The 16,891-nt window shown below is 49.0% G+C and overlaps 1 protein-coding gene across 1 annotated transcript in view; it reads left to right on the top strand.

Annotated features, from left to right (window-relative positions):
• Window positions 1-16,891, top strand: part of LOC139232838 (monocarboxylate transporter 13-like) — a 28,174-nt gene that overhangs the window by 8,947 nt on the left and 2,336 nt on the right. The window contains exon 3 of the mRNA XM_070863330.1: window positions 5,383-5,605. Within this exon, the coding sequence (XP_070719431.1) occupies window positions 5,383-5,605 (223 nt within the window). The remainder of the gene's footprint in view (window positions 1-5,382; window positions 5,606-16,891) is intronic.

Raw genomic sequence — 16,891 nt, 5'->3', positions numbered from 1 at the left:
ATGTAGACCCAGAAGGTGTCAGCTTCTTTATTCAGGTGGTGTTGGTAGCCGGCCTCGCGCCAGAGGAGCAGAGTCCCCTAGTGCCCCTGGGTTAGACAAAAGAACAACTGACTGGGGTGCCTGCTCCTGATCCCGATCTAATGACCCAGAGTGCAATGGTGAATGTGTGGACAGAGAGGCGGCTGGAGACCAGGATCCAGTGTGTTGTGGTTAAGCAGTCACACATGAAGAATGGCCTCTTGCTTACATGAGGTGGGAAAATGTGAGGTTATTCTCTTTGGTAGGAAGAATAGAAAAACAGAATGTTTAAATGGTGAGTGTAATGTATGCATCATCATAGATAGTTCCTCGGAATCGAGGAAGACTTGCTTCCACTCTTAAAATGAGTCCTTAGGTGGTTGAACAGTCCAATACGAGAGCCACAGGTGGGACAGATAGTCGTTGAGAGAAGGGATGGGTGGGACTGGTTTGCCGTACGCTCCTTCCGCTGCCTGTGCTTGGTTTCTGCATGCTCTCGGCGACAAGACTCGAGGTGCTCAGTGCCCTCCCGGATGCACTTCCTCTACTTAGGACGATCTTTGGCCAGGGGCTCCCAGGTGTCAGTGGGGATGTTGCACTTTATCAGGGAGGCTTTGAGGGTGTGTTTGAAACGTTTCCTCTGCCCACCTTTGGCTCGTTTGTCGTGGACGAGTTCCGAGTAGAGCGCTTGCTTTGGGAGTCTCGTGCCTGCCATGTGGACAAAGTGGCCCTGCCCAGCGGAGCTGATCAAGTGTGGTCAGTGCTTCAATGCTGGGGATGTTGGTCTGGTATGTACCTGTGAGTATGCTCACAGGTTTGTGGAGCTGTTGATTTGCACGGGGCAGTCCCGTGCAATAGGTTTTTAAGTCGGTTCATGGACTCCCAGGCCGCCTGCAATTTCTGAGGTCTGGAGGAGTCCGTGTTCCATGTGTATGTGCAATGTGTGAGGTTGCAGCCCGTTTCAATATTTAAAGGGGCTGCTCCTCAAATTCTGGTTGCATTTCAGTCCCACGCTCCTGATCTTTGGACACCCTGTGCGGAAGGCCTCCTCAGGGGACTACTCCTGGGCCTGGCCAAAGGGGCCATCAGCCGGTCCAGGCAGCGGGCAGTCGAGGGGATTGTTTAGCCCGACTGCCTGCCTCTCTTCCACGGTTACATCCAAGCCAGGGTGTCCCTGGAGATGGAGTACGCGGTGTCCACCGATACGCTCGTGGCCTTTCGCAACAGGTGGGCACCAGAGGGATTGGAGTGCATCATCACCCCCAGTAACCAAATTTTAATTTGATCTGTTTAATGTCTAAAGTTTAATTGGTTCATTTGTCGGTTTTGGTGCCACTTTAATAAAGGGGTATTTGATTTACAGGTGCAACTAAAACAGTTGTGGAGCTGTTGAGTTGGGAGTGGCTTAGCCAGTCACGTGATGGTCACAAGACTCAATAAAACCCCAGCCAGTTGGGTTCGGGGGATCCACAATGGGGCAGGTGGTTGTGAGCCTGGTGGATGAACTGGTAATGTGTCGTGTGATTGTTAAATCGTTGCTAAGAAACCAACTAGTTCTTAATAGAAAGGTATTGCTATGAATTCTTATGCAAAGAATCTATGAAGCAAATACACTGCAGTGTTCAGAGATAGAAACATAGAAACTTGGAAATTGGTGCAGGAGTAGGCCATTCGGCCCTTCGAGCCTGCACCGCCATTCAATGAGTTCATGGCTGAACATGCAACTTCAGTACCCCATTCCTGCTTTCTCGCTATACCCCTTGATCCCCCTAGTAGTAAGGACTACATCTAACTCCTTTTTGAATATATTTAGTGAATTGACCTCAACAACTTTCTGTGGTAGAGAATTCTACAGGTTCACCACTCTCTGGGTGAAGAAGTTTCTCCTCATCTCGGTCCTAAATGGCTTACCCCTTATCCTTAGACTGTGACCCCTGGTTCTGGACATCCCCAACATTGGGAACATTCTTCCTGCATCTAACCTGTCTAAACCCATCAGAATTTTAAATGTTTCTATGAGATCCCCTCTCATTCTTCTGAACTCCAGTGAATACAAGCCCAGTTGATCCAGTCTTTCTTGATATGTCAGTCCCGCCATCCGGGAATCAGTCTGGTGAACCTTCGCTGCACTCCCTCAATAGCAAGAATGTCCTTCCTCAAGTTAGGAGACCAAAACTGTACACAATACTCCAGGTGTGGCCTCACCAAGGCCCAGTACAACTGTAGTAACACCTCCCTGCCCCTGTACTCAAATCCCCTAGCTATGAAGGCCAACATGCCATTTGCTTTCTTAACCGCCTGCTGTACCTGCATGCCAACCTTCAATGACTGACGTACCATGACACCCAGGTCTCATTGCACCTCCCCTTTTCCTAATCTGTCACCATTCAGATAATAGTCTGTCTCTCTGTTTTTACCACCAAAGTGGATAACCTCACAGTTATCCACATTAGACTTCATCTGCCATGCATTTGCCCACTCACCTAACCTATCCAAGTCACTCTGCAGCCTCATAGCATCCTCCTCGCAGCTCACACTGCCACCCAACTTAGTGTCTACCGCAAATATTGGAGATATTACATTTAATCCCCTCGTCTAAATCATTAATGTACAATGTAAACAGCTGGGGCACCAGCACAGAACCTTGCGGTACCCCACTAGTCACTGCCTGCCATTCTGAAAAGTACCCATTTGGGTGTCCTCGTACAGGAAACACAGAACGCGAGCATGCAGGTACAGCAAGCAATTAGGAAGGCAAATGGAATGTTGGCCTTTATTGCAAGGGGGTTTGGAGTATAAGGGTAAGGAAGACTTGCTACAATTGTACAGGGAATTGGTGAGACAACATCTGGAGTACTACTTGCCTTCGAGACGGTGCAATGGATGTTCATTACATTGATCCCTGGGATGAGAAGGTTGTCCTATGAGGAGAGATTGTATAGATTGGGCCGATACTATCATGTATGCATGTTAATGTATGTACTGTAACACTAGACCACTGAATACACCTTCACCCTGTATACACTATACCTGTACCACCAGAGGGTGCTGCTGCTAGAGGCCTAAGGGTCACCTGCACACTGCAGGTAACCCAGTATAAAAGGGAGCTCACCTCTTGGTGTCCTCACTCTAGGAGCTGCAATAAAGGACTAAGGTCACTGCAGTTCAAGTACTATACCCTTACCTCGTGGAGTCATTATTAGAGTGCTTGCATATACTACAGATGCTCTCTGGAGTTTAGAAGAATGAGAGGCGATCTCAATGAAATATACAAGACTCTGAGGGGGATTGACAGGGTAGATGCTGAGGGGTTGAGTCCCCTGGCTGGAGAGTCTAGAACCAGGGTGGATAGTTTCAGGATAAGGGGCCGGCATTTAGGACTGAGATGAGGAGAAATTTCCTCACTCAGAGGGTGGTGAATCTTTGGAATTCTCTGCCCCAGAGGGCTGTGGAAGCTCGGTCGTTGAGTATATTCAGGGCTGAGATCGATAGATTTTTGGACTCTTAAGAGAATCACGGGATATGGAGATTGGGCGAGAAAGTGGAGTTGAGGCCAATGATCAGCCATGATCGTATTAAATGGTGGAGCAGGCTCGAGGGGCCCGAGGGCCGACTCTTGCTCCAATTTCTTGTGTTCTTATGTTCTGGAGGGCGGCTGGTGTTTGGGGAATTGTTCCCCTAGCTCGAGTCAGTGGCTCAAGGATAGGAGAAAATTGGAAAACATGGGGTCGTGATTGCTGCAGCATGAACAGCTGAGGGCTTTTAAAGAAAAGGAAAGAACTTACATTTATATGGCGCCTATCACAACCTAAGGACATCCCACAGCGCTTCGTAGCCACTTTTAAAGTGCAGTTACTGGCGTAACATTGGAAAAAGCAGCCAATGTGCGCACAGCAAGCACCCAGAAGTGCAACAATATAAATAACCAACTAAACTGTTTTTAGTGAAGTTGGCGGTGGGATAAATAGCGGCCTTCTCATCGATTAAACGTCTCCTCAGACAGGCAGCACCTCACAGTGCAGCACACCCTCAGTAGTGCCCCTCCGACAGTGCGGCGCTCCCTCAGTAATGCCCCTCCGACAGTGCGACGCTCCCTCAGTACTGCCCCTCCGACAGTGCGGCACTCCCTCAGTACTGCACCTCCAACAGTGCACGCTTCCTCAGTACTGCCCCTCCGACATTGCGGTGCTCCCCTCAGTAATGCCCCTCCGACAGTGCAGTGCTCCCTCAGTACTACCCCTCCGACAGTGCGGCGTTCCCTCTGTACTGCGCCTCCGACAGTGCGGCGCTCTCTCAGCATTACCCCTCCGACCGTGCGGTGCTCCCTCAGTACTGCACCTCCAACAGTGCGGTGCTCCCTCAGTACTGCCCCTCCGACAGTACGGCGCTCCCTCAGTACTGTCCCTCCAACAGTGCGGCGCTCTCTCAGTACTGCCCCTCCGACAGTGCGGCAGGTTTGAGTGCACTGCAGCACACACACAGCTTTTAGACATTTTTAGGCAAACTCTGCATAATCTGTGTGGGCAGCTAAGAGGAACAACAACCGGGGCCCCGACGCCCACCCTCTAGTCCTTGGTGAGTGTCTACACCATGCTGGGTGGTACTGAGCCATGCAAGCAAGGAAGGGCCAGGTTCAATGCCCAGTCTGTGCTCAGTGGGCAGCACCCTTGCCTCTTGAGTCAAAAGGTTGTGGCTTCACAATCCCACTCCAGGGACTTGAGCATAAAAATCTAGGCTGACTGTCGGAGGGGCAGTGCTGAGGGAGCGCCGCACTGTCGGAGGGGCACTACTGAGGGAGCGCCGCACTGTCGGAGGGGCAGTACTGAGGGAGCACCGCACTGTCGGAGGGGCAGTACTGAGGGAGCGCCGCACTGTCAGAGGGGCAGTACTGAGGGAGTGCCGCACTGTTGGAGGGACAGTACTGAGGGGGCGCCGCACTGTCGGAGGGACAGTACTGAGGGAGCGCCGCACTGTCGGAAGGGCCGTACTGAGGGAGCGCTGCACTGTCGGAGGTGCTATCTTTCGGATGTAAAGCTAAACCGAGGTCCTGTCTGCTCTCTCAGGTGGACGGAGAAGATCCCACGGCACTATTTTGAAGAACAGCAGGGGAGTTCTTCCTGGTTTCCTGGGCCAATATTTATCCCTCGACCAACATCACCAAAACTGATTATCCGGTCATTATCTCCTTGCTGTTTGTGGGAGCTTGCTGTGCGCAAATTGGCTGCCGCTCTTCCCAATTACAGCAGTGACTGCACTGCAAAATAGTTTAATTAGCCGTAAAGCGCTTTGGGACGTCCTGTGGTTGTGAAAGTCTTTCTTTATGCCTCCATATCAACTCTTTCATCTTCTCGTCGCCTGACACAGGTCTACCACCAGCCCAGTATGGCCCAGCCTGTCTACAGCGAGCCACCAGATGGAGGCTGGGGTTGGGTGGTCGTCCTAGCCGGATTCCTGAAAAACTGTTTGGTCTTCGGAATTATACGCTCTTTAGGGGTCTTCTTCATCCAGTTCATTCAATACTATGAGGAATCGTCCAGCCGTATCTCCTGGATCACTTCAATCTCAGTGGCCACACAACAGTTTGCAAGTAAGCATTTCTCAGTCCCTTTCCTTCTAGACGTTTAGTTTGATGCTATAACCTCTAACCCAACAAATCTCTAATTGTGGAACTCCCTTTGGTTCACTGGGAACCTGCACTGTGTGGCATGGCACTGAGATGGTTACACAGAAAGGTCCCAGAAGGGAATAAGGGGTTATGGGGAGCGGGCGGGGAAGTGGAGCTGAGTCCATGATTGGATCAGCCATGATCGTATTAAATGGCGGAACAGGCTCGAGGGACCGTATGGCCAACTCCTGCTCCTATTTTTATGTAAAACCTGGTTTGCGCTGATTTGCTGATCTCAAACCGGGCTACGGTGAGAGTCAGTCAGTGCCCCTGGAGTAGCAGGCAGTTCAGCGAAGGTTCACTAGGTTGATTCCGGAGATGAGGGGGTTGACTTATGAGGAAAGGTTGAGTAGGTTTGGCCTCCACTCATTGGAATTCAGAAGAATGAGAGGTGATCTTATCGAAAAGTATAAGATTATGAGGGGGCTTGACAAGGTGGATGCAGAGAGGATGTTTCCACTGATGGGGGAGACTAGAACTAGGGGGCATAATCGTAGAATAAGGGGTCGCCCATTTAAAACTGAGATGAGGAGGAATTTCCTCTCTGAGGGTTGTAAATCTGTGGAATTCGTTGCCTCAGAGAGCTGTGGAAGCTGGGACATTGAATAAATTTAAGACAGAGATAGACAGTTTCTTAAATGATAAGGGAATAAGGGGTTATGGGGAGCGGGCGGGGAAGTGGAGCTGAGTCCATGATCGGATCAGCCATGATCTTATTAAATGGCAGAGCAGGCTCGAGGGGCCATTTGGCCTACTCCTGCTCCTATTTCTTATCTTCTTATGTAGGAAGGAGGGGAGAACCATCCAGGCTCCTGCACTTGATTGCTGTCCTGTGATTCCTGCCAAAAAGTCGATGGTGAAGGATGACAAAGTGGTGATGTCCTCCAATACTGACCAGTCTTCCAGAAGTCACAATTTAGAAGGTTTATTGGGGTATCTGTATCCATCACCCAAAAAGTCATCACCTTCAGGACACACGGGGTGAAAATTGAGGGCAGGGGGGGATTATATTTTACTGGTGTCAAATTTAAAAAATCCAGAATTGCTATTGATACGTCCTTACTACACAGTATAAATGCACACGAGGCCCATGCTTGAGAGAAGGTCAGTCTGTGACATGTCCTTTATTCCTTAGCACTCAAATGATGAAGGTGGGTGGAGCTTCCCCTTTTATACCTGAAGGTCCAGGTTAGGAGTGTCTCCCACCTAGTGGTCAGTGTTCTCACGGTGTACAACTTAGGTCAGTTTATACATGGGTTACAATGTTGGTTGAATACATGACATCACCTCCCCCCCCAAAGTCTTATTGGGTCACAGGTTGAGTCTCTCTGGTGGTTTACGCTCCCTTGTAGAGCGCCTAAGTTGGGGCTCCGGTTGTTGGGCGCTGGCCTGAGTGTCTGCTGTTTGCAGTGCCTCAGGCCTGTCCGGACTGCCCACAGTGACTGGGCTCTCCTCCCTTTGGTTCCGGTGTTCGGTCACCTGTGGTGGAGCGAACTCTATATCGTGTTCTTCCTCTGCTTCTTCTATGGGGTTGCTGAACCTCCTTTTTGTTTGATCCACATGTTTGCGGCAGATTTGTCCATTGGTAAGTTTAACTACCAGAATCCTATTTCCCTCTTTGGCAACCACAGTGCCTGCGAGCCATTTGGGCCCTGCAGCGTAGTTGAGGACAAAAACAGGATCATTTACATCAATACTTCGCGCCCTCGCATTCCTGTCATGGTAGTGATATTGTGACTGGCGCCTGCTCTCGACAATTTCTTTCATGGTGGGGTGTATAAGGGATAATCGGGTTTTGAGCGTCCTTTTCATTAGTAGCTCTGCGGGTGGAACCCCTGTGAGCGAGTGTGGTCGAGATCTATTGGCCAACAGGAGGCGTGATAAGCGGGTTTGTAGGGAACCCCCTTGGAATCTGAGCATCCCCTGTTTGATTATCTGCACTGCTCGTTCTGCCTGGCCGTTTGAGGCCGGCTTGAACGGTGCCGTTCTAACATGGTTAATTCCATTGCCTGCCATGAAGTCCTGGAATTCAGTGCTTGTGAAGCACGGGCCACTGTCACTGACCAAGATGTCCGGTAGACCGTGGGCGGCGAACATTGCCCGTAGACTTTCTACCGTGGCAGAGGATGTGCTTGAATTTAAAATGTCACACTCGATCCATTTGGAGTAGGCGTCTACTATAACCAAAAACATTTTCCCCATGAAAGCACCTGCGTAGTCCACATGGATGCGTGACCAAGGCTTGGGGGCTTCCCTGGGCGCATGGCCCAGCTGGGCACACGTGTTGCACCTGCGAACACAAAGTTCCAGATCTGCGTCTATCCCTGGCCACCAAACGTGTGACCTGGTAATTGCCTTCATCGTGACAATACCCGGGTGCCCATTGTGGCGTTCTCTGATGAACACCTCTCTGCCCATCTGGGGCATGACTACGCGGTTTCCCCACAGTAGGCAATCGGCCTGAATCGAGAGTTCATCCTTGCGCCTGTGAAATAGTTTAAATTTCTCAGGGCATGCCCTGTACGTGGCTGCCCTGTCCCCATTCAGGACACATTTCTTGACTAGAGACAATAGCAGATCTCTATTTGTCCAGACTTTAATCTGACGGGCTGTCACGGGTGAACCTTCGCTTCCAAAAGCTTCAACAGCCATGACCATCTCAGCACCATGCTCGGTAGCCCCCTCAGTGGTGGCTAGTGGGAGCCTGCTGAGTGCATCGGCGCAGTTTTCAGTGCCCGGTCTGTGCCGAATTGTGTAGTCATAGGCAGCTAACGTGAGTGCCCACCTCTGTATGCGGGCCGATGCGTTTGCATTTATGGTCTTGTTGTCGGCCAAAAGGGACGTTAGGGGTTTGTGATCTGTCTCCAGCTCAAATTTCCTGCCAAACAGGTACTGGTGCATTTTCTTTACCGCATATACACATGCGAGTGCCTCCTTTTCTACCATCCCATAGCCCCTTTCTGCCTGGGACAGACTCCTGGAGGCATAAGCTACCGGCTGTAACTGACCCTTGGCATTGACATGCTGCAACACGCACCCGACACCATAGGACGACGCATCGCACGTTAACACAAGTTTCTTACATGGGTCATATAGCGTTAACAGATTGTTGGAACGTAACAAATTGCGTGCTCTATTAAAAGCCCTTTCCTGGCTGTCCCCCCAGACCCATTCGCGACCTTTGTGTAGGGGCACGTGTAGCGGCTCTAGCAGCGTGCTCAATTTGGGAAGAAAGTTACCAAAATAGTTCAGGAGCCCCAGGAACGAACGCAGCTCCGTCGTGTTACGGGGTCTGGGTGCTCTCTGGATCGCTTCCGTCTTGGATGCAGTTGGGCTGATCCCGTCTGCTGCTACCCTCATCCCCAGGAATTCTACCTCTGGAGCTAGGAAGACGCACTTCGCCTTTTTCAGTCGCAGACCTACCCGGTCCAGTCTGCGTAGCACCTCCTCCAGGTTGTGGAGGTGTTCTTCAGTATCGTAACCCGTAATGAGGATGTCGTCCTGAAAAACCACCGTCCCTGGAATCGACTTGAGGAAGCTTTCCATATTTCGTTGGTAGATCGCGACGGCCGAGCGAATCCCGAACGGACATCTGTTGTACTCAAACAACCCCTTGTGTGTCGTGATGGTGGTCAGCTTCTTCGACTCACTCGCCAGCTCCTGGGTCATGTAAGCTGAGGTCAGGTCCAATTTTGAAAAAAGTTTGCCACCGGATAGCGTAGCAAAGAGGTCCTCCGCTCTCGGTAGCGGGTACTGGTCTTGGACTGATACCCGATTGATGGTGGCCTTGTAATCGCCACATATCCTGACCGACCCATCCGCCTTGAGCACTGGCACAATCGGGCTCGCCCAGTCACTGAATTCGACTGGCGAGATGATGCCTTCCCTCAACAGGCGGTCCAATTTGCCTTCTATCTTTTCCCGCATCACGTACGGCACTGCTCTGGCCTTGTGGTGTACTGGTCTGGCGTCCGGGTTTATGTGAATCACTACCTTGGCCCCCATGAAAGTGCCAATGCCGGGTTGAAATAATGAGTCAAATTTGTCCAGAACCTGTGAGCATGATACTCGCTCCACAGAGGAAATTGCATTGACATCTCCCCATTTCCAGTTCATGACAGCAAGCCAACTCCTCCCCAGTAGTGAGGGACCGTCCCCTGGGACAATCCAGAGTGGCAACCTGTTCTCCGAATCTTTGTGGGTCACGACTACCGTGGCGCTGCCTAGCACCGGAATGATCTGCTTTGTGTAAGTCCGTAGCTGTGCGTCAATCGGCGATAATTTTGGCCTCCTGGCCTTGTTGCCCACAACTTTTCGAACTGTTTGATACCCATCAGGGACTGGCTGGCACCCGTGTCTAACTCCATTGATACTGGGATGCCATTGAGGAGCACTTTCATCATTATCGGTGGCGTCCTGGTGTATGAACTGTATACGTGCTCCACATGAACTCGCTGAACTTCAGCTTCCAGCGATTTCCCCCAGTGTCCATTTCTGTAATTTCTGCAGGTATTTTGCTCATCTCTGCAAACTCCGGCTGAGTGTATGCCTCCACGCCTCCAGCATGAGTTGCGGTTTGAAACAAAAGGTCCCTTGCCAGTCGATCGTCCCTGACTGCCCCTGTTATTGTCCTTGAGTGCACCATTAACAGGTGTTGATGGCCCCATTACTGGACGCATTGTCCCTTGCAATGGCGTGAATCGCCGTTCAGCTTGCCATTGTCTCTGTCGAACTCCCCCTCTGGGTTCGACTACATGTTGGGGCATGCCTGACTGCCCTTGTCTGCCTGGAGAACTGTGTGCTGCTTTAACAATGTTGAATCTCTGTCCCAACCATTCCTTAACACAGTACCTCTCGTCTGTTCTGCTAGTGGCCATGCTCGCGTGGTTTAAATCCCATCCTCGTCGCCATTGATACATCCTTACTACACAGTATAAATGCACACGAGGCCCATGCTTGAGAGAAGGTCAGTCTGTGACATGTCCTTTATTCCTTTGCACTCAAGTGATGAAGGTGGGTGGAGCTTCCCCTTTTATACCTGAAGGTCCAGGTTAGGAGTGTCTCCCACCTAGTGGTCAATGTTCTCACGGTGTACAACTTAGGTCAGTTTATACATGGGTTACAATGCTGGTTGAATACATGACAGCTATCTTCAGAAGGTTGTGGGTTCAAGTCCCACTCCTGAGACTTGAGCACAAGAATCTAGGCTGACACTCCCAGTGCAGTGCTCAGGGAGTAAATTTCAGTAATTCTGAGCTCAAAAGCCCCTCTCTGAACTGAGGTGGGTTTTAAGGAGCATCTTAAAGGAGAAGAGGGAGGTTTAGGGAGGGAATTCCAGAGCTCGGGGTCCAGGCAGCTGGAGGCAATGCCACCAATGGTGGAGCGGTGAAAATCGGGGGATGCGCAAGAGGCCATAATTGGAGAACGCAGAGATCTTGGAGGATTGTAGGGCTGTGGTAGGGCAAACCCAGGTTGGAATTGGCTAACTCAGCATTAACTGGGGATTGAATCAGCGACAATAACAGCAGCTTACAGTTAAATAGTGCCTTTGATGTAGAAAAAAAAAGATCCAAAGAGATATAACCAGAAATCAGTGGATGCTGAATAAAGGAGGAGATATCAGGAGGGTGAACAAAAGCTTGGTCACAGAGGGGGGTTTTGAGGGAGGTGGAGAGTCGCAGGGAGGGGATTCTAGAGTGTGACACATAGCGTGAACGTGAGACATCTGAAGGCCTGGACACTAATGATGGGGTGAAGAATTGGGTTGCATAACAGGCCAGAGTTAGAGGAATAGAAAGTTTGCAGGAGGGGCGTAGATGTTCGATAGGGAGAACTGAAGGGGTTAGACTGCAGGAGGAGAGTTTAAAATTGGAGATATTGGAATCAATATCACCATCATCATCATCGGCAGTCCCTCGAAATCGAGGAAGACTTGTTTCGACTCCAAAAATGAGTCCTTAGGTGGCTGAACAGTCCAATACGAGAGCCATAGTCCCTGTCACAGGTGGGACAGACAGTGGTTGAGGGAACGGGAGGGTGGGACTGGTTTGCCGCACGCTCCTTCCGCTGCCTGCGCTTGATTTCTGCACGCACTCGGCGATGAGACTCGAGGTGCTCAGCGCCCTCTCAGATGCACTTCTTCCACTTAAGACGGTCTTTGGCTGAATATAACTCAGCAAGGAAAGGAGTTGGTGCGGCATGGGACACAGGCAGCAGGGTTTTGGGCGACCTGCTGTTTACAGAGGGTTTTGGAACGGGAGGCCAGACAGACCTTTTCTCTCTGTGGTACATTAACCCACGGAGCCATCGGGAACCTCACTGACCAGGGTTCGTATTTTCAATTACAGGTCCAATCGGGAGTGTATTTGGGATGCACTATGGAGCCCGCCCAGTGGTGATGGTCGGAGGGGTTTTATCCTCCCTGGGGATGCTCACTGCCTCGTTCGGACAGAGCCTTCTGCACATGTATCTCTCCATCGGACTCCTGACAGGTCAGCCCAATGGGTTTCATATAAGATATAAAAACAGAAAATGCTGGAAGCACTCAGCAGGTCAGGCAGCATCTGTAGCGAGAGAAACAGAGCTAACGTTTCAGGTTGATGACCTTTCAGACTCAACACTGAGTTCAACAATTTCAGATCGTAACCTCTGCTCCCATTTTTTCGGATGGCAGCAGGTGCTGATTCTGCCATTCCCATTTACACCTTCTCTAGACCCATCCTTTGTTCCTTTACTTGCCCCATAACCATTTATTTTTGCCTCGCACCATCGCCCCTTTTGTCGTTTAATCTCTCCTGCCTTCCACCCTATCACAGACCTTCCCTTTTGTTCTTTCCTCCCCTCCCCTCCCCCCACTTCCCTGCCTCTGCACTTGTTTAAAACCTGCGACATCTCCAATTTTTTCCAGTTCTGATGAAAGGTCGTTAACCTGAAACATTACGCCTGATTCTCTCTCCGCAGATGATGCCTGCCCTGTTGAGTGTTTCCAGTTTTCTGTTTTTATTTCAGATTTCCAGCACTCGCAGTACTTTGCTTTTGTATTAGGGTTTGATATAAGGTTGCTTCCCCTACATAAGATCATAAGAAATAGGAGCAGGAGTAGATTCAATAAGATCATGGCTGATCTGATCATGGACTCAGGTCCACTTCCCTGCCCGCTCCCCATAACCCCTTATCTCCTTATCGTTTAAGAAACTGTCTATCTCTGTCTTAAATTTATTCAATGTCCCAGCTTCCCCAGCTCTCTGAGGCCGCGAATTCCACAGATTTACAACTCTCTGAGATAAGAAATTCCTCCTCATCTCAGTTTTAAATGGGCGGACCCTTATTCTAATATCATGCCTCCTAGTTCTAGTCTCCCCATCAGTGGGAACATCCTCTCTGCATCCACCTTGTCAAGCCCCCTCATAATCTTATACATTTCGATAAGATCACCTCTCATTCTTCTGAATTCCAATGAGTAGAGGCCCAGCCTCCTCAACCTTTCCTCATAAGTCAACCCCCTCATCTCCGGAATCAACCTAGTGAACTTTCTCTGAACTGCCTCCAAAGCAAGTGTGTAAGGGATGGTGCTGAATGGGTAGAAATGTTTACTTCAACAATAGTCAACGTGAGTTTGAGCTGAAACCAGCAGATAGTAATGAGGAAAGGCACTCTGCTCCAAATGCTTCAACTCGTCATTCAGGCCCATTCACCGAGATCCACTGTCAGCAACTTGCTCTTTGTCAAACTTGTATCCGCTCCGTGCAACTGAGCAGGCAAGTTTATCTGAGTTATACAGATTCGGAGTTCCAGGTTTCATCGCTAGTCCAGACCGGGGTTATCTCAGCCATGAAAGACTTTTGGGGGGGTGCAAATGGTGTTCAGTGGGCCCTAGAGTGAAAGGAAATTAACGAGAGTTCCTGCTTCTGATCACCCTCCAGTGCATACCTGGATATCAAACTTGGCTGAGATGGCCTCTGTGGTCCATGTCAGAGCTCAGACATACACACATTGTATTCAAGGGGCGGAATGGGCAAGTTGTATCAACAGGTTCGAGACTAGCTAGATGGGCCTGAGCCAACTCTACTTCTAGGAACACAGGAACAGGAGTAGGCCATTGAGCCTCTCAAGCCTGTTCCGCCATTCAATGAGATCACGGCTGATCTGCGACCTAACTCCATATACCCGTCTTTGCCCCTTATCCCTTAATACCTGTGGTTAACAAAAAATTATCAATCTCAGATTCAAAATTAACAATTGACCCTGCATCAATTGCCGTTTGCGGAAGAGAGTTCCAAACTTCTACCGCACTTGCATGTCGAAGTGTTTCCTAATTTCACTCCTGAAAGGTCTGGCTCTAAGTGTTCAAAATCATGAGGGGTCCAGACAGAGTAGATCGAGAGAAACTGTTCCCATTGGTGGAAGGGTCAGGAACCAGAGGACACAGATTTAAGGCGATCGGCAGAAAAACCAAAGGCGACACGAGGAAAAACCTATTTACACAGCAAGTGATTAGGATCTGGAATGCGCTGCCTGAGAGGGTGGTGGAGGCAGACTCAATCGTGGCTTTCAAAAGGGAGTTGGATAGGTAGCTGAAGCAAAAATATTTCTATCATTTCTCCGACCATTCTATGATTCTATGACCCTCTAGTTCTAGCGGAAATTGTTTCTCGCGATCTATCCTATCTGCTCCCCATAACGGCCCAGAAATCCCGGTTTCTCCTTCCCGTAGGCGTTTGAATAGATTTTAGAACAAAGAAGCCCCCCTACCTGAAACTGCTGGGCCCACGCGAGTTCCCGGTCCGGAGGCCTCCCCTGACTGTATGTCGTAGCACGTGCATGTCAGGATGTGTGCAGGCCTGAAGCTCGAGTCACATGGCTCTGGGCAGTCAATCAGAAGCAGTATATTCTCATTCAGAGTAACAGGAGTTTCATAAGTCCGAAGCTCCTAACATTATGAATGAGAAACATCCCAAACACTACATAAAACTTTTTAAAAAACCACCTCACATAAATACACTATAGAAATTAAAGTTGATAAAAATATTTTTGAAACAAAAAAAGTATTTGCCGATTTTTTAAAAAGTTTTAATTATGGTTTAAAATAACATTACCTGAGTGGGAAGGGTTTTTAACATAAATATGTATTTTAAAATTTTATTTTAATATATTTTTTGATATGTTTTTAAACTCTTACACTGGTAAAAGTAGGCTATGTGCAAGAGTTTTAAGGACGTTCGCTGGGCAAGAGACGGGCAAATAGCCCAATCTCTGCCATGGGAATGTCCTGGCTCCCGAGATGAGGAGGATCTGTCAAGCCAGAAACTTGACAGATCGGAAAAGCCAGTTTTCAGCGCATGTGCATTGCGTGCCGAAAACCGGCTTTTCCGATGCCTTCCCGGGTCTCCATACAGACCCAGGGAGGCTGGAATTTCTGGGCCAATATCTTGAAAACTTCGATCAAATCATCCATTAACCGAGTTTGTGTAATCTACATCTATTTTCCACAACTTTCTGTAAGACCCTAGCATCTTCTTGCATCCCCGTAACATGGCAGGCAAGATTGGGAACTCAGAGTCCAAGGGAATTGAACCCAAGCCATGTGTTGGTCTTTCAATGCATCGGACATTCATCGAATAATTACAGCACAGAAGGATTTAAAAAAAGAGGCAGACAAAAAGCAGGAAACTATAGACCAGTTAGCCTAACATCTGTCGTTGAGAAAATGCTGGAGTCCATTATTAAGGGAGCAGTAGCACGACATTTGGAAAAGCATACTTCAATCAAGCAGAGTCAGCATGGTTTTATGAAAGGGAAATCATGTTTGACAAATTTGCTGAAGTTCTTTGAGGATGTAACGAGTGGGGTGGATAAGGGGGAACCAGCGGATGTGGTGTATTTGGATTTCCAGAAGGCATTTGATAAGGTGCCACATAAAAGGTTACTGTACAAGATAAAAGTTCACGGGGGTGGGGGTAATATATTAGCAAGGATAAAGGATTGGCTAACCAACAGAGAACAGAGAGTCAGGATAAATGGGTCATTTTCCGGTTGGCAAACAGTGATTGCAAACAGTGACTAGTGAGGTGCCGCAGGGATCAGTGCTGGGGCCTCAACTATTTACAATCTATATTAATGAAGGGATGAAGGGACCGAGTGTAATGTAACCAAGTTTGCTGATGATACAAAGATGGGTGGGAGAGCAAATTATGAGGAGGACACAAAAAATCTGCAAAGGGATATAGACAGGCTAAGTGAGTGGGCAAAAATTTGGCAGATGGAGTATAATGTGGGAAAATGTGAGGTTATCCACTTTGGCAGGAAAAATAGAAAAGCAAATTAAAATTTAAATGGGGAAAAATTGCAAAGTGCTGCAGCACAGAGGGACCTGGGGGTACTTGTTCATGAAACACAAAAGGTTAGTATGCAGGTACAGCAAGTGATCAGGAAGGCCAATGGTATCTTGACCTTTATTGCAAGGGGGGTGGAGTATAAAAGCAGAGAAGTCTTGCTACAGCTGTACAGGGTATTGGTGAGGCCACACCTGGAGTACTGTGCACAGTTTTGGTCTCCGTATTTAAAGAAGGATATACTTGCATTGGAGGCTATTCAGAGAAGGTTCCCTAGGTTGATTCCGGAGATGAGGGGGTTGACTTATGAAAATAGTTTGAGTAGGTTGGGCCTCTGCTCATTGGAGTTCAGAAGAATGAGAGGTGATCTTATCGAAACATACAAGCTAATGAGGGGGCTCGATAAAGTGGATGCAGAGAGGATATTTCCACTCGTGGGGGAAACGAAAACTAGAGGGCATAGTCTCAGAATAAGGGGCCACCCATTTAAAATGGAGATGAGGAGGAATTTCTTCTCTCAGAGTGTTGTACATTTATGGAATTCTCTGCCCTAGAGAACTGTGAAGGCTGGGTCATTGAATAAATTTAAGGCGGAGATAGACAGATTTTTGAGCGCTAAGGGAGTAAAGGGTTATGGGGAGCGGGTAGGGAAGTAGAGCTGAGTCCATGATCAGATCAGTATGATCATATTGAATGGCAGAGCAGACTCGAGGGGCCAGGTGGCCGACTCCTGCTCCTATTTCTTATGTTCTTAAGGAGGCTATTCGGCCTATCGAGCACTTCAGCTAGTCCCACTCCCCCGCCCTTTCCCCGTAGTCCTGAAATGTTTTTTTACCTTCAGGTACTTATCCCATTCCATTTTGAAAGCCATAATTGA

Source organism: Pristiophorus japonicus, chromosome 20, assembly GCF_044704955.1.
Source record: "Pristiophorus japonicus isolate sPriJap1 chromosome 20, sPriJap1.hap1, whole genome shotgun sequence".
Classification (NCBI taxonomy): Eukaryota; Metazoa; Chordata; class Chondrichthyes; family Pristiophoridae; genus Pristiophorus; species Pristiophorus japonicus.
This window is presented reverse-complemented; position numbering and strand designations above follow the sequence as displayed.